This window comes from Nansenia antarctica (assembly GCF_963989245.1).
Source record: "Nansenia antarctica genome assembly, chromosome: 1".
Lineage (NCBI taxonomy): Eukaryota > Metazoa > Chordata > Actinopteri > Argentiniformes > Microstomatidae > Nansenia > Nansenia antarctica.
This window is the reverse complement of record NC_137674.1, coordinates 41,699,690-41,724,499: the sequence shown is the minus strand read 5'-3', so window position 1 is coordinate 41,724,499 and position 24,810 is coordinate 41,699,690. Positions and strand designations below refer to the sequence as shown.

The following is a 24,810-nucleotide window of genomic DNA, read 5'->3' as shown; positions in this document are numbered from 1 at the left end:
ATACTGTATATATATATATATATATATATATATATATATATATATTGTATTATATAATTTTTCCATAGCAAATGGACATTGATTCCATCTTTGTCAACCTTCGAGTTGAAGCTGTTTATCTCAAAGAGAGTTTCAACATCCACTGGGTATGTGAGACTGGTCTCATTGACAACATTGACCGTGTGGTGGAGGAATACAAGCAAACCAGGGGACTGCTGGTAAGTGAACAGCTAGCATCTAGTGTTCTAGCTAGCAGCTACAGTAGTGAGTAATGCAAGATGTGTAAAAAAATATACATTATCTTGCAGGTAAAATATACGGTATTGGTTGCATTACATGGTGGGTTTTTCAACCATATTAGACTCCATTCAGTTTTGTCAACTTAAATGAGTTAATGTAGAAATATATTGTAAAGTGACACCATATGGAATTATTTAATATGTCACAGCCCTTACGACTCTGTATCCTGGGTCCACCTGCTGTTGGGAAAAGCACGGTAGCAGAGAGGATCTGCAGCCACTACAAACTCCACCACATTAGACTGAAGGAGACAATCACTGAGACCCTCACCCGCCTGGTCAGTGGAAAGACACACACACACACACACACATACGCCTCACACAGATAGTTCCAGAGGTAAGGCAGCTAACCGCCAAGTCATTCTCAGGAATCTCTGCTTCGGATGGATGACGGAGAGAATGACAATGAGGAATTGACGGGTGCTCAGGAATTCCTGGAGACTCTCAAGGAGAATATGGATCAGAACGGCGGTATGGAATGAGATAATTATGTTTTTCCTGCACATATAACATAGAAATGGCCTATAGACACAATCACATTTTCAACAACATATATTGTTATCTTGTACTATCTGCACTCCCAGGTCGATTGGATGACCAGTTTGTTATCCGGATCATGAGGGACAAGCTGAAGTCTACGCAATGCCGAAACCAGGGCTTTGTCCTGGACAGCTTCCCAAAGACCTATGAGCAGGCCAAAGAGCTGTTTCTTGGTGAGACATTCAAAGAGTGCTGATTGCTGGAAGGCTAATTAGTTAGTTCACTACAGTTACCAAAATCTGTCTAAAAACCTGTTTCTCTGTTCAGCTGATGATGATGAGCCTGAGGATATGAGTCTGAGATCAAAGATCCCTCCATTCAACAAAAAGATAATTCCAGGTCTGTCCAATGGAGTTCCACAAGGATCACTTCCCCATCTCTTGTCTTTTTAATGTTAAATGTGGCATAATATGAATGGCAAGAATATAAGTTATATATACAGTATATATATTTATATATTTATATATATATATTATATAAGTAATATTAGGTTATGTTTAGTGCTAGCAATTGGCTTACTTTAACACAGTATTATGAAATATTAGATTAGATTAGATTACATTCAAATTTATTGTCATTGCAGAGTACAAGTACCAGACAACAAAATGCAGTATATAAATATTCTACTACATCCCATGCCATTCTAATCACTATAATTATATATTTTTCTCGGTTTTAGAGTTTGTGTTTTCTCTGGACGCCTCAGACACATTCCTCAAGAATCGTGTTCTGAACCTGCCAGAGAGCCTGGTGCAGGGAACCTCCTATTCCCAGGAGAAGTACCTGCGTCGTCTGGCCAGCTTCCGTGAGAGCAATGTTGAGGACGAGACCGTGCTCAACTACTTTGATGAGCTGGAGATTCACCCCGAGCACATCGGTACATACAGTATACAGAAAGAACTAAGCAAAAAAGGGTGGTGTTGTCCATGCTGAGGTAGTGGTATGGTACTTTATCTGATATTTGCTGACAATAGGCCCGTACACATCTTAGCCAACAGTAAGGTCTCCAATAAGTCACTCAGACACGAGTGTTGAGTTTTTTGCTTCATAATCAAGCAAAAAATACTATGACAACCAAGCTGTCTGGAGACAAATATAGCAAGTTTGTTTTGGAAGTTCCATAGCAGACCTGTAAATTAAGCTATTTCAGCAATTATACAATATTTGTGTGTGATATTGGAGAGATGTGTACAGGTAATCTGGCTAACGTGAGAGCCACTAATATAGCTGAAAATATAGATGATTTAAAAAATATATGTTTTAACCTGCACAGTTTTCACACTATCTCTATCTGTTTCTGGGATGAAATGAACACTCAATTTGATTACAGTGGGATCAAGTTTAACAGCCAAATATCTGCATTACCGCAAATTCAAAGCACTACAAGGTTGTTTGGGTGTCGCTAGTGATGGTCCACTTTACCAGCACAGTTACAATCTATTTATTATTAATCCAAAGTTTGAGTGTTTATTCTAGTTTACAGATTCCTTCCTGAGGTGTTTTGATATATTATTATAAACCTTTCAAAACAAGGCCACTACTACGCTACCAATGTAACTCTGTGAGGAGAAGTTCGCTTTGAGAAGGAACATAGCAAGGAGAGAACATGAGAGGAAAAGAGAAAAGACTATGATCATGCAACATCTCTGTGTCATTCCATCTCCAGAGATCACTGGCAGCGACGACCAGGAGTACCTGTTGGAGAAGATAATCAAGGCTGTGGGGAAGCCTAGGAACTACGGCCCCACCAGCGAGGAGCTGGAGGAGGAGGAGAAGAGGAGCGCCGACCGCAGGCTGAGGCAGAAGGAGCAGGAGAAGGCCGATGCAGAGAGAAGGGAGGCAGAGGAGGCGGCACAGAGGGCAGCCCACTGGGAGGAGTGGGTGAGCAGAGCACTGGGCAAGGGAAAGTGTGTGACTGTGATTGGATGGCTCTGAGATGTGACATCTGTGATTGGAGGGCTCTTGTGGGACAGTATATTTGTGGTGCGACTCAAGTTATTGCTCTGACCACCAGTCCTCTAACCTGAGTGTGTTTCCAGAGTAAGTGTCTGGAGGAGGTGAAGAGGCAGGAGCATGATCTGCTGGAGGCCCAGTCTGTACCCCTGAGGAACTACCTGGTCAAGAATGTGATGCCCACCCTCACTCAGGGCCTTATAGAGTGCTGCAAGACCAGGCCACTGGACCCTGTGGACTTCCTGGTAACATCAGCATTATCTTTTTTATACAATGTTTACAGAATGTTGTTATGGAATATAATTATGGGTTACTGTTATTATTATTTGATTACCAAATGCATCCTCAAATCAAAATCGAAGTGATGCTCACAATATGGATTATGTAGTGGACATTTTGGAAAAGAAAATAATTGTAAAGTAATTGCCTGATTGTGTGTTATTATTGCAGGCAGAATACCTCTTCAAGAACAATCCTCAAGTTGAGTAAAGTTGCTACTACTCCTCAAGACCTGAGAAATGGAATTCAGCCTCAGATATACAGTATCTGTCATATATTCAAACATATCTAATTAAAAGTTGTACTAATGTCAGAATTAAAGGCAATTTAGTAAAACCCAAGTTTATTTAGATGTTGAAATGTTCTCAATATCTGTATTATCAGTGGTTCCCAAACTATGGAATTATAATGAAAGTACAGCACATATCTTCCACTACTGGTCCATGTACTGTAACACATAAAGTGTGAGAAATGTTAACAAACAATGAAAACTAGGTGAATAATCCCTTCAGATATGAAAGATTCAGCCCACCAGAGGGACATTGAGGTAGCAGCAAGAACCCAAGACGCCTTAGAGTCAGCACCGCGACCACCCCAGCCCACACAAGATTGGGCCGTACGCCTGCTGAGACTTCATGCTGTGACTTTGATTAGCTTGACTTATATGTAAATGTATCATTCTCTGTGCCGTTTGTATTAACGGGAGCAGCTTTATTTGTGTGTGTGCCTCTGCAGACCACAAACAAGATGAAAGCCAGAATGAAGTCAACAGCTAATTAAGAAGTTCATTTGCGTAATGAACTTGGGGTACGCTTGGTAACTCAAAAGTAGACACAGTCAGGTCATAATTGCTTTGATTTGGCTTTCAAAGGATACATGTTACAAATGGCAGCTAATTTGTGTCACTTTCTTGTTCCCAATTGCAACTCTTAAGTGTACATAATTGACTGCACGGGAACAAAAAAAGATTTCAATATACATACTTAATCAGCGCACAGGTTAATTAGTTTGTCTGGGAAACATTGTGGCGAGAGCCTTTTTGTGGTAGTTCCACATAAAGCAGTCAAAACTTGTTGAAAGTTAAAACTTCAGTTAAAAGCGCACCAAACACTTTACTCATCTCCACATTCACCAAAATTCATGCAGTGTGACTGCTGGAGACCACCCACCCTTCAACCACCATTCGCTTGATATCTGATTGGTGCTACAACCTGTGTAATTCTATTTTAAACGTACAAACAGTACGCCCACATTTCATTTTTGAGAATTGATACAGTAGTTCAGCCATTATATTCTATATAATGCCATTATACTCTTGAGTGTAGAGCCAAAAGAAGACAAAAATGCTTCACTGTCCCATTATGTATGCAGGGCACTGTAGATCATTGGATATCCCTTTAGTAATTGTAGACAATTGTTATATCAAATATTCCCCACCAGGGGGCAACTCAGACCCAGTCCAGTAGGTGCATGACTTTTTATTGGCATTTCTTTTCACAGGCTGTTATTGGACAATACAACCTACAATGACAGTGTATAGAAGGCTTCTTCTGTTGAACTGTACCACGATAATTAATCAATCGATCAATCACAATCTATTTGTATGGCACTTTTTACAGAGACTAAATGTGTACTGTGGTGCAGTGCGGTGCTACACAGAATCAAGATATGAGAGAAAGACTTTGAGAGCAATATCATGACATGATTAAAACATTAAAAAATTACATGTGTCACTTTCAAATAATACAATTAAATAAGTACGGGCAAATAATGGCCTTGAAAAATCTAAGATAAATACAAGTCACAAAATATCTATTGAGCTTACAGGGCTAAACTGCCTTTAGAGCTAATTTATACTTATGATACCATTGAATTCTCACCATTGAATTATCATTGTGATCTTCAGAGGATCAGTAAAAAAAAAAACACACTCTCTGGTCATTTCTACCTGTGAAATGCATTGAATATGTGTTATGATAATGAACAATGCAGGCATTTGTGATGAACCACTTACATTATTCAATATTGAACTATTGACGAGGAGTTTTCGCTTTTTATGGCAAAATGGTTTTCATGTCAGCATTAAGACACTAGATGGCAGGCTTGGCTCAGTTATGAACGGGTTTGACCAAGACTTTCAGTGTTACTGAAAAATATAATATAACAAATTATTATTAACAAACAAATATTTTTTTGTCCTATGACTATTCCTAAACTCAACATCATCATAAAGCAAAACAGTACTAAAACTGACGACAGTAAAGCTATCTGGCTTAGTGTACCAAGTGTCTGGTCAAGGCTCTGAGCCGTAGGTGTATGGAATCCAGTGTGACTGATGCTGGTCACTGTTTTTCAAAGCCCCTTAAGCCGTAGAGTCTTGAACACACACATAAACACACACACACACACACACACAAAGTGTAAGCCCTAGACTCAGCCTCATCATCGGCATTCAAAAAGAAAATGTGTTTTGTTGCTAAGGAACAGTTTTCCTCCCGTCTTGGCGGGGGGTCTCCTAGTGAATATCATTATGTCCCCCTCAATTGGGGAGGACAACACATTTTTCATTTCTGCCAATATTTATCATCATGCACACTCACTTTCAGAAGGTGCTGGAAAATTATTTCATTGATTGAAGGAACTGGAAGGGCTAGGCAGACTATGCAACACAGAGACACGTCACCTGTTTCAATGTGTATGAATAAGAACATTATTTCTGATGGAAGATATCAAGTTTAATGTATAGACACCACAATTAGTCTATTCGTTTCTCTTTATGGTGGAGACAGAATGGTGGAACAGAAAAAACTGTGACAACGAAGAGTCAAAGAGAAGACGCCTGGTGTGATTTCCCATTGCACTTATGTAGTGGAGATGGTTTGGAGGCAAGCTCTTGTGATGACTGAGATAGCCCTGCCTGAGACGTGGCCTAATGGTAGCAACCCAGGTGTTCAACCCTGCTTGTCACACGTACGCTGTCTGCAGTGAAAACTATACACTGTAACTAACTAAGTTGTCCTTTCGTGAGAGCTTTGTCCTCTCAAACTACTCTAAGTTCTAATAGAGCAATAATCCTCTCTATATCTCTCTGAAGAAGTGGCAACGGGAAATTGACAGCATTTCTGATATTGCTATCTGCCCCCCCTCTGTTACCCTGTGAAAACATGGCTTGACTTTTAATTATCCCTGAAGTCATCACATACATTTATATTCATCCCTGGGTGTGTGAAAACTCCCACCTTACATGATCATCAACACACAAGTGAGGGCCCTGGCTGCTCCCAACATCCTCCCTCCCTCCCTCCCTCCCTCCCTCCCTTTGACAGAGCCAAGAAACCGCTCTCTCTCATTAGAGTCTGAGAGAGCGAGCCCAGAGTGAGAGCTTCCTCCTTTTCTCCCCTCTGAAGTTGAGCTGCCTCTCGGAATGGCACAGGCAGACACACATTCATTAATATGCCACTGATAAGTACGAAGGAAATGATTCGGAGGAGGAGGAGGAGGAGGAGGAGGAAGAAGGGGAAGGGGGAGAGGAAGTCACGGAGACGGGACGGGGCTATCGTTCTCATGGCCGGGCCGTGCCAGCTTTTTCGGAAGCAGACGACAGGCGTGGAGGAGCGGGGCTGGGTGGGGAGCGAGGGGTGGGGGGGGTGGACCAGAGAACGCCCAGAGGACGCCGCAAGGGGCGGAACGGCCCCCACCGCGCCCCGGCCTCACGACGGATCGACGGAGGGATTGTGTTGACAGGGGGAAGAGAAGAGAGGAGGAGAGGCAGCCACACATACAGCAGGGATGCTGGGAACAGGGGCCGGAAATTCATCAAACTGGGGGAACACCTCCAAGAGCCCATGCAGCAGCAACAGCAGGCTCTGGGCATGTGTGTGTGTTTGTATGTGTGTGTGTGTGTGTGTGTGTGTCGTCACACACAGGCTCTGAGGGTGTGTGTGTGTGCGTGCAAGTCTATGTGTGTATACCGTCAGGTGTGTGCGTGTGTGAGAGAGAGCCTGTGCAGCAGCAACAGCAGGCTCTGGGCATGTGTCTGTGTGTGTATGTGTGTGTTTGTTTGTGTTTGTGTGTGCTGCTCTCCCGGCCCTTTGGAAAGTCAGGGAAATTTCTTGATGATGGATGGGAGTGTTGAGGGGTGGCTTAGTTAGAACATTGTTCATTAGTAATGTATGCAACTGTCCTGCCTAATTGCTTACCCATAATGTCAGGCTAGGATGAATTATACAACTCCCTCTGACCTATTCACGACGTCAGAGCTAAACATTCCCCCTACACTGCAACTTTCCTTGATTTGATACAGTGGATCGAAAAGTGGATAAGTGGGACATTAACATGTGTTTGTGTTCGCTGATAAACTGCACATACTGTACACTGTGTATTTTTATTTCAGATTAACTTCTTTGCTTTAGCATTTAACTTGAAATGTTTAAGCTTCTTGATTTCAGTGTACAGATACAGTACCTGTACCTTCCTTCACCTATGATTTAAAATGTGATAGCAGCTGGTGAAACCAGGAAGAAGTCGGCAGCCGATCAAATGTTCAGACTTTAAAGTTTTTAAATGTAAATAAATGTCAACGTTGTTGAAAATCAATGACACACTCGCTAGTCAACTAACACAGCTTGCTTTGTGAGCCTGCTAACAATGTAGTGTTATAGTTAACTAGGTAGTAGTGGTGATTACTCACCGAATCCATTGCATTGCAATATTTTGGCTTGACTAGCGAGTACAACGTTGACATTTATTTACATTTTTCAGAATTTGATTGGTTGCCTACTTGTTCCCAGTTTCACCAGCTGCCTTCACAAATGTGTATGTAGAGCACATGTGTCAATACACCAATATAACCAGCTACACTAACTTGAACTTACTGCTTCTCCCTCAGACTTTATTGTGATGAAGAGCTCTGGTTCTCTTACCCGTGTTCAGCAGGCAGCAGAATAGAGCCCCGGCCCTGCCTGCACCTACCTGCTGCCATCATGTTTCATACCTAGTTGGTTCCAGGGTTGGGGTTGGGGTAGGGGTGGGGAGGTTTGGATGGAGGTTTGAGGGGCCGGCTGGGCTGGCTGCGGCTTGGCTGGGGGCTTGGCTGGCCTGAGTTGGGCCTGGCTGGAGCAGGGGCTTGGGTGGGAGCCATGCCCGTGTGGCTGTGGAGGAGGTGGTTGGGAGGAGGTGAGGCTGGATGGAGGAGGTACTTGGATATGGAAGCCTTTGTGAAAACATCAGGTGGACCGTTAGGGGGGTGGACCGCAAGGGGTGTGGGGGCATCCATCCAGTGCGAATCCCAAATCACACCCAAGTAGGGGAGCTTTCATCCCCTGCTAAATTCGCTCTTCTGCCCTCATCTATCAGTGTATCTTTAATAAATAGAGAATTAGTGGAGGGGAAAGAGAGAGAGAGAGAGAAATAGTTGAAGGAGAGCTGGCTTGTGGGTGTTTGAATAGAACAAATGATGCAACAGATGATAAAATAATCACATTTCTTTCACGTTTCTCCATGAAGTTGTGTGATTTATACAAATGCAAGGCAGAGAGACCCACTTTGTTTTATTACAGTTATAGTGATAGAATGTCACACACACACACACACACACACACACACACACACACACAAACAAATATTTATGATCACACACACTCTAACACACTTAAATGTATACAGTCATTAACATATGCACACTTGAAGTACACACGTTCTGCATATTGTCCTCTCAAAAAGTTTCACAATCTAAAATATAAATATTTCAGTAGGACGTACTGTATGAAGTTGTTTCGCTCTAGATCAAACACCCTCATTTGAATCCTAACAATAACCATACCAGAGCATGACTGAATTATGCATTCTCATATGAGAGCAAGACAGCACGAGACAAAAGACAGCCCGCTAACATAACAAAGGTAAATCGTTGTCTCTATAACTTGAGTACACTATACATTGGTTTGAATTGTTTTGGATTGCATTTCTCTGTACAGTAAGTGATCTATGAGAATGTCACTGTTGCAGAGTTCAGGGCCATGGTTTCTGTCGGGCGATTATGCGCCGATACATCAGTACACACACATTCACAACGACACAGAGGAGCGTCCCGCGACGCATCAGTGTGAACATTAGCGATGATGGAACACAAGTGAACAGGGATTTACAAGGCACACACACACACACACACAAACACATGCACACACTCACACTCGCACACATGCACGCGACACACACACACACACACACACACACACACATCTCTATCAACTGAGCTTTAGTCTGCGTCATTCTCCGGGGACGACGGTGGTGAGACACGGAGAAGGAGGCGAAGAACAAGAGGGAACAGTTTTCTTCATTTCTAGGTGATTCACGTTTCGAGGGGGTTTGCAAAATTGCTTTATGGAAAGTGGCGAAAGCCTCTGCGGGAACATTAGCCCTGGAAACAGCAGGGAGGCCGGTGTTTCATTAGGGAGAGAAGCTCCGGCTTTATTACGGGGGATTTGGAGTTTTATGGTTATCATTATTTGCGATAGAATTATTATTTGAATATATCCGCTAGTCAGCTGTTTGGGTTCCAGGACATTTGGGAAAGGGTGTGTGTGTATGTGTGTATGTGTGTATGTGTGTATGTGTATGTGGCTGGTGTTGGTGTTGTGTGTGTTTTAATGCATATGCCTCTGTGTGTGTGTGTGTGTGTGTGTGTGTGTGTGTTTGTGTGTGTGTGTGTGTGTGTGTGTGTGAGTGTGTGTGTGTGTGTCACTGTGCCTCACTGTGCGTCGTCACAATCATGTAGCCGGGTTGTCGGTGGGCCCCGGAGGAGCAGGCCGCAGATCGGTTTCCGTGGCGATGGTGGCGTTGCGGGTGCAGAGCTCACAGATCTCTCTCAGTAGTCTCTTCTGGGTCTCCATCAGAAACACCTCCTATGAAAAAAACAAAAACACAAACGAGTCAAAGACAGACACTGAGTACGCTACGCTGGGGGGACCACGACTGTATGCATTTTTAATGCATCTTATTCATATTTATTTATTTATATATTTATTTATTCAGTTCCTTTGTGATCCTGAGACTTATTCATCATTACATAGAGAGGACAGAGAGTGACAGAGAGAGAGAAGGAACAAAAGTACAAACAGATGCTTCTTGGTGCTGTGTTGTGTTTGAGGGAGAGAGAGAGAGAGGGAGAGAGAGAGAGAGAAGAGTCACGTGTGTGTGTGCGGGCCTGGCTCCGGCTGTAGGGAGCTGGCTCGTGGACAAGCATTAGCGATGGCGCTTTCCCCCCTCATAAATTATCACCGTGACGACGAGGCCCTTATGCACCGGTGTGATTCAGTCAGTGGTGGAGGATGGAACCCAGCGTTGGCACCAGCGCCACCCCGCCACACCGCGATGAGGCCCTTATATCCCACCCAAAACAAACCCAAAGCCCAGGCCTAGCCCAGCCCTGCCATGTGTGTGAGAAGCCAGAAACAGACCCATAGCTAACAGTATGCGCCCCCCCCCGCCTCCTCCTCCTCTCTCTCTTCTCCTCCTCCTCCCTCTCTCCCTCCTCCCTTCCTCCTCTCCTCGGCGGTGGCGGTCTGCAGCAGAGCAGTTAATAAAGAGATTGATTATCAGGCTGTCAGGAAGTGACAGTTGGACAGGGCCACTCTGCGTGAGTGACAGAGGGCACACTCTACCCCGCGCAGCAGCAGCCAGGAGCTCCCCGCCGGCCGTGCCCACCGCCACCACCGCCGCCCGCCACCCCCGGCCAACCACAACAACCAGTGCCAACACGGCTGCCTGCGGGAGGGTGTGTGTGTGTGTGTGGGGTGGTGAGGGTGGGGGATAGGGAAGGGGATGGAGGGGAAAGGAGGTTGGGGGGGTGGAGGAGAGGAGAGGAGAGGAGAGGAGAGGAGAGGAGAGGAGAGGAGAGGAGAGGAGAGGAGAGGAGAGGAGAGGAGAAGTCAGGGAGTCAGAGTTCACAGCCGCTGCCTTCTGGAGAGAGAGAGAGAGAGGGAGAGAGAGGCAGAGAGAGAGAGAGAGAGAGAGAGAGAGAGGGAGAGAGAGAGAGAGAGAGATGCCAGTGACAACCTGCCGTGCTGCCGGAGAGGTCAAAAGAAGCACACACACACACACACACATACACACACTCACCCCCCCCCCACACACACACACACAGACACAAAAATCTAGACACTCCCCTTTTTATCAATATCTGTCATTATCTAGTCAGAACGCATCTAACACTCTTTAGGCTTATTCCTATTCAGTTTTTTTCACATTTGTTTGACCTTAACGCAGCTACAGACATCCGTCCCCAGCTGATCCCAGAGAAACTTCTCCTTCACCTATCCTGGTGGTGAGGATATCCCTGGGCTTAGTGATGATGGAGGGGGAGGTGTCGAGCACCGAGCAGCACACACGCCCTAATTAATGATTGAACAGCATACGGGCACACCCAGGCAACATCCCCACCCCCATGTTCAGCGCTCCTGTGTCACTCCCCCTCTGCTGAGTGCTGTCTGGGTGCTACACCTCTCCTGCCAGACTCTGTTTGAAGTTGGGGGCCTGTCTGTCTCTTCAGCAAGCGCGCCCTACCTGCCTGCCTCCCCGCCCCCATCAGTCTGTCTGTCTGACTGTCTGTCTGACTGTCTGATGTCGCATCCTCCAACCCTACCCCGCCCCCCTTTTTTTTTATGACACCCAGGCGCTAATGGCGTTAGTGGCAAACTCAGGAAAAGACTCATGCGTCTTTTTTTTGGGGGGGGGGGGGGGGTTTACAAGTTGTGTTGAGTTGAGTCAGAAGCCCCCCTCCCACCCTCTGTTCAACAGCGCATTGTTCAAAGACAATGCATGCAAAAGAGAGACGCGGGATGAGGGAATGGGGGGGGGACAAAAAGAGGAGAGGAGGGAAGGAGGAAAGCTGCTCCCTGTCTTGGAAGGAGAGATCAAAACAAGCTCAGAGTAAAATACAATGAAGGGAGGAGGGCCCCCTGATCTGGCCAGCATTGCAGATGAGAGAGATGGAGGGAGAGTGGGAAGGGGGCGGAGGGGGGCAACTGGGTGCTGTCGGCCTGCCATACTGGTGAGGTGAGTGAGGTGGAAGGCGAGTGGAGGCAACGTCTTCATACCTACAAGTTTAATATCATAGCATATTGTGTCTACTAGCTAGCACATGTTTATGAATATATTCATATGCCACCATGACAACTAAATGACTCATATCTAGAGCCCATAGTTTCTTTCTTGAGCATGGACCCCACCGGAAAACCCCCCAGGCACTAGTTATAGACGACTCCCCCACCCTAGGGACCCAGGAGTTTGTCCTAGTCAGGTCACATGCTTGGGAAAAACTCTGGGCCCCTTCTCGTACTGTACCGCTACTGTGACAGGACTTTGACGTACAGCAATAATGACCATATGCCATATAATGAGCATGAAGAGGTTTACACAAAGGAGCAGCACGATCACCACACCGTATCCATCCCATAGGGAGTGTAATGCCATGCTCTCTGTCACTGGAGCACACATAAGCCCTCACCACCATCAGGCACCAACACCATGCCTTATGCCTGTACGAGAGCAGCAATGTCCCTGAGATCAGAGATGATCATGTCAGGCTACGTATGGGGGGTAAATGAACACCATCTTTGTGTCTTTTGACTTATTGACATATTCACCTTTATGTATCTAGGAAGTCCTATTGAGGTGAAAAGGACTTTTTCTGAAAAAGAGCCAAGAAGACGGCGCAGGCTGAATCAGTATTTTTCGATGCTATGGTCGAGTATCAGATGTACACTAGCAGTATGTCATACCAAATAACACATCATCATTCTTGAGTTGATTCAGAATGCATGAATTAATAGAAAAGTATAGGTATTCTGAGAATCACACTGCATTGTTTAGTAGGTGACTGGGTTCTCACAGGGCTCACTCACAGGGTTTTGTGTTCATTATGTCGCAGGGTGCATGCATATGAAAAGATTCACATAATAATGCATAATACGTGCTGTATGAAAGTGAGGATCACTCAATAAACTCAATAAATCACCATCAACTACACAATTCATTATTTTGTATATGACACCTGCTGTACTGTAAACAATGTGACAGATCTTTACATTGTTACGTATATCAGTACAGTATGTCACAAAAGGTTAATCAAAGCATAAGAGCTCAAGCAGATCTGCAAGGTATAATGAAGGTAATGGTGAATACAAAGTGAATACAGTCACAAAGCATCCGATGATATATGGCACTTAGATGGTGATACAGCCTCATCGTCACAACACCGGTGTCTACACCCCTCCTCTCACTCACCCACCCTCCACCCCCCTCTCTCAAGTACGGCCCTCTCTCCCTCCCTCTCTCAAGTAGGTGCCCCCCCCTCTCTCTCTCTCTCTCTCTCTCTCTCTCTCTCTCTCTCTCTCAGGAACAAAACACACACACTCTCTCTGTCTTGCTCTCTCTCTCTCTCTCTCTCTCTCTCTCTCTCTCTCTCTCATCCTAGTGAAATACTCGATTCGCCATTGGAACGATCAATAGCATTAGATTGAGTGAGCAGCACTAAAATGGAGGTGTTGTCCAACCCACCCGACCCAACTGACAAAGAGGAGGAGTGAGTGTCTCACATCCAGAAAAGAAGAAGAGAGAAGAAGAGGCGGAGGATAGGAGGAGGAGGAGTGAGACATACACAGCGAGCGGGAGAAGGCGACACAGATGGACAAGTGCTTTTACGGCTGAAGCTACTTTTGGCGCTGTGCCACGGGCACAGACTCTCTTTGTTTGCTGGGCTACTAAACTAATAGACATAAAGGCAGGTTCCTGCTGGCCTGGAATTATAAAGTCATTAAGAAATACAAACACACACACACACACACACACACACACACACACACACACACACACACACATAGCATACAGTGGCCAGGCGAGGGGCAAAGCCGACGGGGCCGTACCTCTCGGAGCAGATGAGGCTAGGGTGTGTGTGTGTGTGTGTGTGTGTGTGTGTGTGTGTGTGTGTATGCGTGTGTGTGTGTGCGTGTGTGCACGTGTGCACGTGTGTGTGTGTGCACATGTTTTGGGTGGTCTTGGTTTAAGGTTGGGGGGACTCACACATGCATGCAAGTACGCAAACACTCACTCTTACTGTACATGCACTCACACACACACACACACACACACACATGCACACACACACACACACACACACACAAACAACTTTTCCTCTTCAAAAGACACACTTCTCCAACAATCTTAATTGTTTGTCTCAAGCGATATTTGTGTTGTTATGGGCTATCATGCCACTGCACTGTCAAATATTACTGTATGCTACTGTCATTTTCATTCTTACTCCCCCCCATGCCCCTCGATCTGTATTGTCCCTCTCCTTACATGTCTCCGTCGCCACAAAAGGATCCTCGATGGGGCTTTTGTCCCCCTGGCGTAATCTCAATATTATTTAAGATGGCCAGTGTGTACACAATGCCTATGAGAATGGGAGCCGTTTAAGCCTTTCTCCCTTCTCCCCAGAACAGTGGTCTTGGCAAACTTAACTAGCTCATTTGTTAGCTCTGCATTCCCAGAGACAGCCCTCACAAATGGAGCCACTATCCAATTATTACAGGGGATAAAACCATAGAGCTACGGCTAACCACACCAGAATCTATTACCTCCTCTATGCCCAAGCAAGCAACATTGCAGCAGTCTGTTCCATCCAGCGCCCTTGTATGCAGGAATTAAGACTAGGCCAGTTTTATAGGCATTCCAGATTATACTACCTACTATATCTACATACTGTATATCTATAATATCTGTATCTAAAAATGTATATCGATGGAAGGAAAATTAATGAAAGTGGATCGTTTTGTTTTTTGGAATCCTCACATTGAATTGATTGTATATGTGGAGCATCTGTAGTACTTTTACGACAATGAAGGCCCTATACCCAACCCCAGCAACTACCTATAGTGAAGGTGTTTGTATCAAGGTAAACATGCAGAGAAACACAGGGTGAGGCAGAGTATATATAATAATATACATCTGAATTATTATAGACTCATCACACGCATACAACGATAAGTATAGTATGCTCAGATCAAGTACTCTATACGTTTAAAACATATGGCAGAATTTCTAAAAACGGTGCATTCAAACCTCCAATGCCATAGTCCTATTCTCAATCGAGACATTCGTCGTATGCATTCTCACTATAAACATGTGTGTGAATCCATCGTTTGTTCTTCCCTGTCTTTAAACAAAGGCGTACACATTTTTGTTTTCAAACAGCACTGCTGAGCAGCGACATTTCAAAGGCAGTACTTGAGAGGAGAGGCTGCGTATTTACAATATTTATACATTTAAGTATGGCGTTGTGGTGTTATGAATATTATACGTTTGCGCGCGTGTGTGTGTGTGTGTGCTATGCGTGGCGTGTGGCATGTGTTTGTGTGTGGGTGAGAATGAGAGTATGAAGAGAATCACTGATGAAAAAAGGCTACTTTGGAATTTCTCTGATAATTGGCTTCTTAAAAGGGGCTCATTTTTAACTATGTCACCGCGACTGCTGGATGACAATTAATCTGTTTGCCACTGCCTTCCTTGGCATCTGTGCCAATTACTTTATATGCTAATATATGTAAATTACTAAACATTTCAGATGCCAGTTACAAGTATATGCAAGTAGTGTATTGTATTTTATTTAAAATCATATTCTTTAGGCAGATCAACAAAGCAAAGTGCTTTAAATTCCGGTGTGTGTGTGTGTGTGCGTGTGTTTGTATGTGTGTTTTTTGTTCTAAACTACTATTTCCCTATATACTATTTCCTGTCTATAGCACTATAATTCTGATTTAAATCTGCCATAAGTGAAAGACAAGCCTCAATAGTTGAAGTTCTTTTCCACAATTGAAGTTAAAACAGAACATTAACCCTGAACATTTCCTGAAGCCACTCTATTTAAACTTTATTTTACTCATCATGGCCTGTGTTTTTGGACCTACAGTACTTCTGTAAACTTCTTGCAGCTACCAGTATTAGTAGACAAAGCACGGGAATTACTCTGTTCTTCCATTAGGAGGAATAACATTGCCGTTAAGTAAATGTTAATGATTGCACTTTAAGCATTGAACAAGGCCTTTTTTCTCTTAACATAAATGCTATAATTACCAGCGCATTCACAATTTTCCCTCTCCCGGGCTTCTCAAGGGAACCCACATCAACAGACAGGTGCTTTAAGCGTGTTTTCCATTATTTTCTCTTGCCTCTGTGCCACTCTGTCTAAGTCTCCTTTTCCTAGCTGGACTGAAGATGTCACTATTGTATACAAAATGGATACTCAGGAGAACAGCACCGAGTGGGAAAGAGTTGGACCTGAGAGGAGAGAGACCATGTTTGCATGTTCATCTCACTACACAATGCAATGCTAGATATTGTTGTATTTTGCGTTATCATAAAACTATCTAAAAACTGTATTTAAAAAGAAATAATATATTAACATAGTATTTGTCTGTTGGGACATCTGGAGATATGTTATTGTCAGGACTTTATAGTGTTTGAGGCCTGAACTATAAACATTCCATAAATTGCATTATAAAGCTTCAAAAGCAAATAATTTATAGTCAAATAAAAAAACTGAAACAAACTTAGCCTATATTTCCCTTTTTAAAAACTATATCAAAAATATTTAAAATATAATTATTCCAGAAGATGAGTGGTGCACTAAGCCAACCTGTATTATCATTTATATAATAATTTATGACTGATTACCAATCACACCTTGTTATCAAATAATTAGGTATTAAATACAATAATAACAATTTAAAAATATATATGAAAGGAAAGACATTGTAAACTCAAACACCTGAATGGAGTAGAGTGCATGCATTTATGAAACAGTGGATCTCTATTTTGCACTTTGAGGGTATGTGCAGTGTTTAAGGATTGCTGCTGTTGAAATACAGTTCTGAATTAAAGAGGCCATATTCTAATGCTAGGATATTCATTACTATTATTCAAGCACTTTGAGCTGCAACGTTTGCAGAAAAAGTGCTATACAAATAAAAGTTATTATTATTATTATTATTATTATTATTATTATTATTATTAAAGTCATTATGAAAATGATGTTTTCCATTTAAGGGGAGGGTAGAAGTCTCACACTTACGGTTAACTTTAGTAATATTGTTATTGTGTGTTCTAGCATTTTATGATAACATAAACATATTTGCAGTTATGATACGATAATGATATTGAGCACATGCATTTGGAGAGAAGCAGAGAAATGTGACCAAACATCCAAATAGAGTCAGAGCGGTGAAAACAAGAGCTTGAATCACTAACATTATCATACACACAGACACACAAACAATATACTACATGAATAAATACATAGAGAAAAGACATTCACTCTCTTTCCTGTATGCTAAATCACAGGCACACACACACACACACACACACACACACACACACACACACAAACACACAAACACACACACACACACACACACACACAAACACACACTGATCAGACGACCTCTCCTACACATACATCTACATTACATTATGGCCACCATATCCAGAGCAACACCTCTCCTCTCAACTAACCCCCCCCCCTCCTCACTCTGTCTTTCTCCCTTCTTCCCTCCTCCTCTCTCTCTCTCTTTTTATCTGATGAGCTCCAACATGTATTCCTGCCTGCGTTCATCACTAGTATGAGTTTTTTTTTCTCTGCTCTCTTTAACAGTGGCGTGGAATCTCACACTCATACCTGTAATTAGGGAGGGCCCTGGGCTTAAGAGGCTCTTGATTCCAGGCGATTATCCAGCAAGCCCACCTCTGTGACCTCGGGCCACAGCTCGAGCACTGTGGGCCGCAGCCAGGGCTAATTTAATTGATCTCACCACCACTTTTTATAACATTTAAATATCAGCCGCCGTTAAAAATCTGTTCTGGATGGGGCTCTATAATCGGTTCCCTCACAATGGGATGTGTGGAAGGGATTCTTCTAACTTATCTAGTTTGACAATGCGTTTGTGTCTCAGGCAAAACTCTGTAAACATTTTATTTTGCTCCCTCCCCTCCTTTGCCTTCTCTTGACTCAGATTCCTTTAATCTCTTTTTGTCCAAAAATCTCCAAAAACGTTTAATGAATTTGAGTAGGGACAGTGGCACATGATTGGGTCTTTAGACAGGTGAATTTGCATCCAGAGCTCCTTAAAAACTGCTGCGACTGTGACATTTCCAAAATGGCCTCCCCAAGGGGAAACCTTCGCAATTGCCTTGCCAGTAGTTTTCTCCCTGTATTTTTGGAAAAGAGGGTTGAATTACAGACCGCCTGAAAAGTCATACTCCTTGTGTATAACAGAGCACCCTCTGTCTCTTGCACTGTGGCATTTCATTCCCCCAAAAATGGCAAAGGGAAATTAAGTGTTTATGAGTTTATTGAAATGCCTTTTGGTTTCTCAGGTGGTATGATAGAGTCACCTGTGTGTGTGGCATATTGAAATAGAGAGGGAAGGATTTTGTGAACTAGACAAGATGGTGAGAAAGTGTGTGTGTGTGTGTGTGTGTGTGTGTGTGTGTGTGTGTGTGTGTGTGTGTGTGTGTTTGTGTGTATGTGTGTGTGTGTGTGTGTGTGTGTTTCAACGAAATTAATGATGAAAATATTCGTCAAACACCTGTTTTTCTGTGGCAAAAGACGGGATGATAGCTGAATAAATAGACCCAGCTAAACGAAGACAACATTATCTCTGTGACTTAAAATAGTTATTTGCTTGGTCCAATCAAAAGCATGCATGACAGCAGGACTGTAAGACTTTCTCATTGCAACGTTGCAATGTTGTTATTGGTGGAAAATGAATACCATCCACAGGTCATTCCGCAAATCATGACCACCCCCATCTCTGCCCAGCAAACTTTCTCCAACCTATCCAAAACCCATCATTGATACAAACAGGCACACACTTGTTGAGGTTGATCCTCTCAAACTTGTTTTTGACTTGATTAGGCCAACTGCCCTTTATGTGCCATGTACAGGGGTGTGATTTTTAATTGGCTGCAGAGTTATTATTTTGCTTAATTGGCTAGAGAAGTGATAGGATGTTACGTCGAAAAATATGCTCGTAGGACAAGCTATATGTTTGGGCGCACGGAAGTCAGTGATTTATGTTTTCTTAGGGTTGATGAGGCAATACAAATGTGATGTGACTAAAATGTAACTAAAATTAAATGACAGTTAAATGATCGGCTAAAATGGCCCATAGTCTTCGTCATTTGACAATAACTAGACTAAATCATTATTTAAATATCAAAATTGTGGCTAAAACTAGACTAAATAAAAAAAATGGTGCCAAAATTAACTGTGTGTATGTGTGTGTGTGTGTGTGTGTGTGTGTGTGTGTGTGTGTGTGTGTGTGTGTGTGTGTGTGTGTGTGTGTGTGTGTGTGTGTGTGTGTGTGAGTGTGTGTGTGCATTTGTTGTGTGTGTGTGTGTGTGTGTGTGTGTGTGTGTGTGTGTTTGTGTTTGTGTCTGTGTGAGAGAGAGCGAGATAGACATTAAGAGTATAAGCAAGTAAATAGAGAAAGAGAGAGAGAAAAAGGATTCAGTATTCAGCCAGGTTGTCGATGGAGCAAACCTCTCACATCATCGCGCCCTGCCTGATTCTAATGAGTCATTCCTCTGCACGGTATCACGGTACGCAGCTTACGCGCCGCTGACGGTAAAGCGCCATCTGTACGGAAGCATGGCAGCCGCTGTAATCTGCCCGGTGCGGGTTGTCGTGGAGACGGATGACAGGGGCTAGGTTCGCCGCAGGTGTGAGAGCCCGTGAGGTGGGAGTGGGAGCGAAGCCCTTCCAAAAGGGACACAGGGAGTAAGGAGGTGCGGAAGGGAGCAGGGCACTAAGTCACTGACACCCACGACAGGCCAACTCATCACTCAGAGAGGGGAAGAATCTTCACCACTCTCTGTGTCATAAGAATCATCATCATCATCATTATAAACAACACTAAGTAGCTTCTTAAAGTGCCTTGAATATGACCTCTTCCTCGACTTGTCTTGGTTTGACTCTACAAGCTGCAATATGGATTTCATTCTCAGAGGACATTATGGTTTTCTGAATCTGAATTAAGGTTTTCTGAATCTGATCTGATAGTACATCAGTGTTCTTCCTACCTTTAGTTTTCTTATTCTCATCTTATTAGTCATGTAGTAATTGGCCAGTTAGAAGTGATTTCAGCAACCCTCTAATCACCGGCTGACAAACCTGGGGATTGAACCAGCGACCTTGCGGTTACTGGCTACCTCCCTAACCCCAGGGCCAACGTTGCCCCCAAAATGGGTACATAGCAAACCCTTATAAGCTACAAATAAGTAGCTAATACATGTTCCCTAATGTAAAGTATTATCGGTTTCAAATGCAACTCGTTTTAGTAGTCTTCATCCTGAATATGATGGTTTAATGGTCATATCAGTGTATATGGGATACTGGCTTCAGTGCAGGCTGCATTAGCTGGCTGTCACCATTAGCATTAGCATTAGTTGGCAGTCACCCAGTGATGTTGAGTTCAATTATGCAGACAGCATATTTAAGAGCACACTGTTCGTACAGTAACTCAAATGAAGTGACTGATGACAGAGGCATTATGAACTTGAGGGGTTTTGACTTCACATTGCTCAGAATGAATCACTCTTAAAGGGGGACTGCACTGGTTGATTTCACCTTGATTTTCCTCCAACTAGTTTTTTTCGAAAAATACAACTGAGATTTGTGGAGGTGGGGTTTGATCATACCATCCAAAGCTCAACCATCGGGGCTAGATTTGCTGTATATGACTACTACCGACGATACAGACTGTTTTCAACAATGAAAGTTGATTTTTCACTTCAGTTTCACTACAAGAGGATCAACATCTACTGTATTAATTAATTAATTATTTATTTTGTATCAAAAGAGGAAGTACAGCAGGAAGCAGAGGCAATGCTCTTGAACCACACACATAGTGTTTCTAGCCTCAGTGGCTGACTATGGTGGCAGAATCATCAGGTGAGTTATAGTGGGTAAGGATGAGCCAACACACTCCAAATCCAACCAGTGCCCAGACAGACAGTACCGGTACACTTCACATCCTACTGTCATAGCTGATCCTGCTTAAGTATGAGTTCCAATGGAAAGCATACAGTAACATTCCTAGTCCATAGAGGACTATTCCATTGGTTCTATTGTGCCATGAAAAGTCAAACAAATTCTTTTAAAAAAAAGGTTTTACAGTTTGAGCCCAGGTCTGCTATGAATGAATGAATGAATGAATGGTCTTTATTGTCATTGCTATAGTACAGGTACCAAACAACGACATTTAGGAGGGGTGGCTCCCCTGGTGCTAGGAAAGAAAGAAAAAAAGAAAAAAAAAGAAGAAGGGAAAGGAGCTGGTTTACATAAATAAAGGCTATGTACACTATCCACTATACTATACTGTACAGATAAAACGACTAGGGTTGTCATATTGCACATACGTAGTGTTATTGCACATTCATTTAAAGTGTCGCAGTTTGCAGGCTTGAAATGTACACATTTGTGCCTCAGCACTTGCCTCAGCATTTGTGCCTCAGCACTACACCTGCTACATAGCACATTAACGATAGAGATAATGTGGGACTCAGTGTGTGGGAGTTTAATGTGGGAGTCACTTTGTTGTATCAGTGCTTGTTGTGTAAGGTAAACTCACCCCGACCATGCAACAGTCAAATAAAACCTATACTCTCTCTCTGACTCCATTGGTACAAAGTCCAGACAACATTGTGGATTACCTGTTTCCTTATGTAGGTGAGGTAAAAATAGAAAGTAGAGCAGTACAGGGAAAGACAACATTTTAGGAAAAAAACAACAACCATGTTTTCTGCTGTCTGCCTAAACGCATACAAATTGCTGTTGATGGGTTTTTTATTGGGCTCGTGTTTATCCCTCAGTATCCCGGGTCTCTGGGAGAGCAGCAGAGAGCCTGCTCTTCAGGTGTTCATTTGAATAGAAAGAGCTGAACGAGGGGCTTCTGTAATTGATCCCCTGGGATAGAGGATGTCGAAGCCTCGCAGAACCCACATCTACCCCCAATTACACACCCGTTCTCTCCATTTCTCTCTCTCTCTCTCTCTCTCTCTCTCTCTCTCTCTCTCTCTCTCTCTCTCTCTCTCTCTCTCTCTCTCTCTCTCCCTCAACACACACACAGTCTGCCCCAAAATACAGCAAGGACCAGACTACCGAATAGCTACTACTGTATGTCCACAAGAATGACAGGTTTAGAAACGGTTATGGTCAATGTCATGGTACACACATAAATATACCTTTCCCTAGCGCGTCCTTCACATTCATCAACAGCTATACACTTTTACTAAAAAAACATTCACCAAATGACTGACCGTTTCAGAGCCAAACTCATAATGCCATAACAGTCATCAATACTCACAATTCACAATTAAAGTATAACCACTCCTGCAATGTAAAAAAACACAAACACACATCCATTCAAAATGGCCGCCACATACTCATCCGACTGTATCAAGGCCACAGCACAGCACAGCACAACCAGCCCGTGTTCCATATACGCTCGTTCTCATTCATGGAGGCTTCTTCTCTGAGCTCAGAATTTAATAACGGGGGTGTTGACAGCAGGGCACTGCGGTCCCTGCCGGGTTCAGGCGCGGGGCAGCCATGATGGAGCACCCGTGTGTTAATTACTGACTACCTCCGGGGCTCCTCACCTGCACGCCCGTCATTACCGCCCCTGAGCCGCCACCCCGCGCCAAACAGGTGCCACCGCAGAGTGTCCGCCACGCTCGTCTGCCCAGCGCGCACGCGAGACACTGCCAGGGACGGCCAAGCCCCCTACTGCATGCATACACACGCGCATGCACACACCCCCCCCCCCCCACACACACACACACACACACACACACACACTCACTATACATGCACACGTGCAGACAGGAACACACATATTCATGCATGCAAAAACACACACAAACACACACACACAGACACACACAGCTCTACAGCTGGAACTAGGCCCATAGGGGGTAGATAGTACTGTACACTGAAAATAACTTGAGTGCATGCTTCTAAACGATGAATTAGGTGAGGACTGTGTTTAAGAATGACGGGACGCAGAGAACGGACCAGCGCCGTCACTTATACTAAACTAAAGTAGCCTGAGTCAATGCCTGTAAGGGACAAGCATAGAGGTCTGGTGTGAGGGGGGAAATACCATGACATTTCACACAGCAAGTATGGCCAACACTTCCCCGGAACCACATAGAGATGAAGGGTCAAATTCCATGACCTCTCCTGCAGTGTTGTCTGTTATGGGGGAGAGAGGACAGGGGGACTGGCATCTGTTCTGATGAAAGCTGCCCACTCACTGCCCACTGCACCCCAACCCCCGCCCCTTCCACCAACTCACCCCCCAACCACCTCTCTCTCTCTATCTCGCTCTCTCTCTCTCCCTCTCTCTCTCTCTCTCTCTCTCTCTCTCTCTCTCTCTCTCTCTCTCTCTCTCTCTCTCTATCTCTCTCTACCTCTCTCTCTCTCTCACACACTTTTTTTCTCTCTCTCTCCCCCCCCCCCTTCTCACAGGCTGTGGCATGTCTGTGGGGGTACTGGAGAAGTGGGGGGGAACAGCTGGCCCGGGCCTGGTCCTGCCCGGCCGTGGCTCGGCCAGCCCTTTATTAGTGGTGCCCAGGACACCAGCTGATCCTCTCCCAGGGTCGCTGTCACACTGATGTCTTCATCGCTAAGCGGAGCAGACGCCCGGCCCTGGCAGCTACTGGAGGTGACAACAAATCCAATTATCTCCCCTCCACGGCACCCGGGAGATGGGGATGGGGACAAGAGGGAGGCAGCGCCGGGATGACAGGGACACGGACGGAGGATGGAGGAAAGGGACGGACAGGGGACGAGAGTGTGTGTGGGTGTGTGTGTGTGTGGGGAGGGCAGTGAAAGAGGAGAGGGGTCAGGGGACAGCATTGACGGGATGGACAGGGACAGAGGACAGAGACAGACAGGGGACAGGTAGGGACAGACAGAGGACATATAGGGACCAGCAGCGGAGACAAAGGAGGTTGACAGACAGGCAGGGAGGAGAGGGATAGACAGTGGACAAATAAGGAGACAGGTAACAGAAGGGGACATCGGCACAGGAGAGAGGGACAGACAGGGATGGACAGGGAGAGAGGAACTTCAACCCAAACTGCAACTATCCACTATTCATGAGAACACTGATAGGGCTGTGGTGACATGGACACTGCTGTAGCCAACATTCAAACACCTACCATTACTGAAAGGAAACTTCCATTACCAAAAGGCCTGACCACAGGTAGACAGACAGACAAGAAAGACAGACAACACATAGACAGACAGACAGACAGACAGATAAGAAAGAAAAATAAAATGAAAACAAGAAAGAAAGAAAGAAAGAAAGAAAGAAATGAGAGAAAACATTTTTACGGATGAAGTGTGAGAGGAAGACACGTGAGGGAAAGATGAGATGAGAGAGAGGAGGACACACAGTCACACTAACAATGCCTCGGAGCAGAGGTGACGTACAGCACTAATTCGCAGCACCGTTGCTCAGATATAATGACATAGTTTAGAATGGAGAGTTGTTAGCGGCACCACAGCGTGCCTATGTGGGGAAAACGGGGGGGCATCTGGAGAAAGGCGTTTGTACAGTACTTCACCCCGATGTGTGTCAAACAATTGCATCACTTAGAGATAGTTTGAAAGTCA

The 24,810-nt window shown here is 44.2% G+C and overlaps 2 protein-coding genes across 2 annotated transcripts in view; one reads left to right on the top strand and one right to left on the bottom strand.

Annotated features, from left to right (window-relative positions):
* The window catches only part of ak7b (adenylate kinase 7b), a gene marked incomplete at both ends in the record, with an annotated part of 7,157 nt that extends 3,876 nt beyond the window's left edge, over positions 1-3,281 (top strand). Inside the window, 9 exons of the mRNA XM_080532270.1 lie at positions 69-218; positions 449-577; positions 668-770; positions 884-1,012; positions 1,107-1,178; positions 1,519-1,716; positions 2,506-2,720; positions 2,879-3,037; positions 3,243-3,281. Coding sequence (XP_080388396.1) covers positions 69-218; positions 449-577; positions 668-770; positions 884-1,012; positions 1,107-1,178; positions 1,519-1,716; positions 2,506-2,720; positions 2,879-3,037; positions 3,243-3,281 — 1,194 coding nt within the window. The remainder of the gene's footprint in view (positions 1-68; positions 219-448; positions 578-667; positions 771-883; positions 1,013-1,106; positions 1,179-1,518; positions 1,717-2,505; positions 2,721-2,878; positions 3,038-3,242) is intronic.
* Positions 3,282-9,838: 6,557 nt separating this feature from the next.
* The window catches only part of LOC308150035 (protein phosphatase 1 regulatory subunit 37), a gene marked incomplete at both ends in the record, with an annotated part of 37,534 nt that continues 22,562 nt past the window's right edge, over positions 9,839-24,810 (bottom strand). Inside the window, 2 exons of the mRNA XM_080522905.1 lie at positions 9,839-9,973; positions 19,741-19,884. Coding sequence (XP_080379031.1) covers positions 9,839-9,973; positions 19,741-19,884 — 279 coding nt within the window. The remainder of the gene's footprint in view (positions 9,974-19,740; positions 19,885-24,810) is intronic.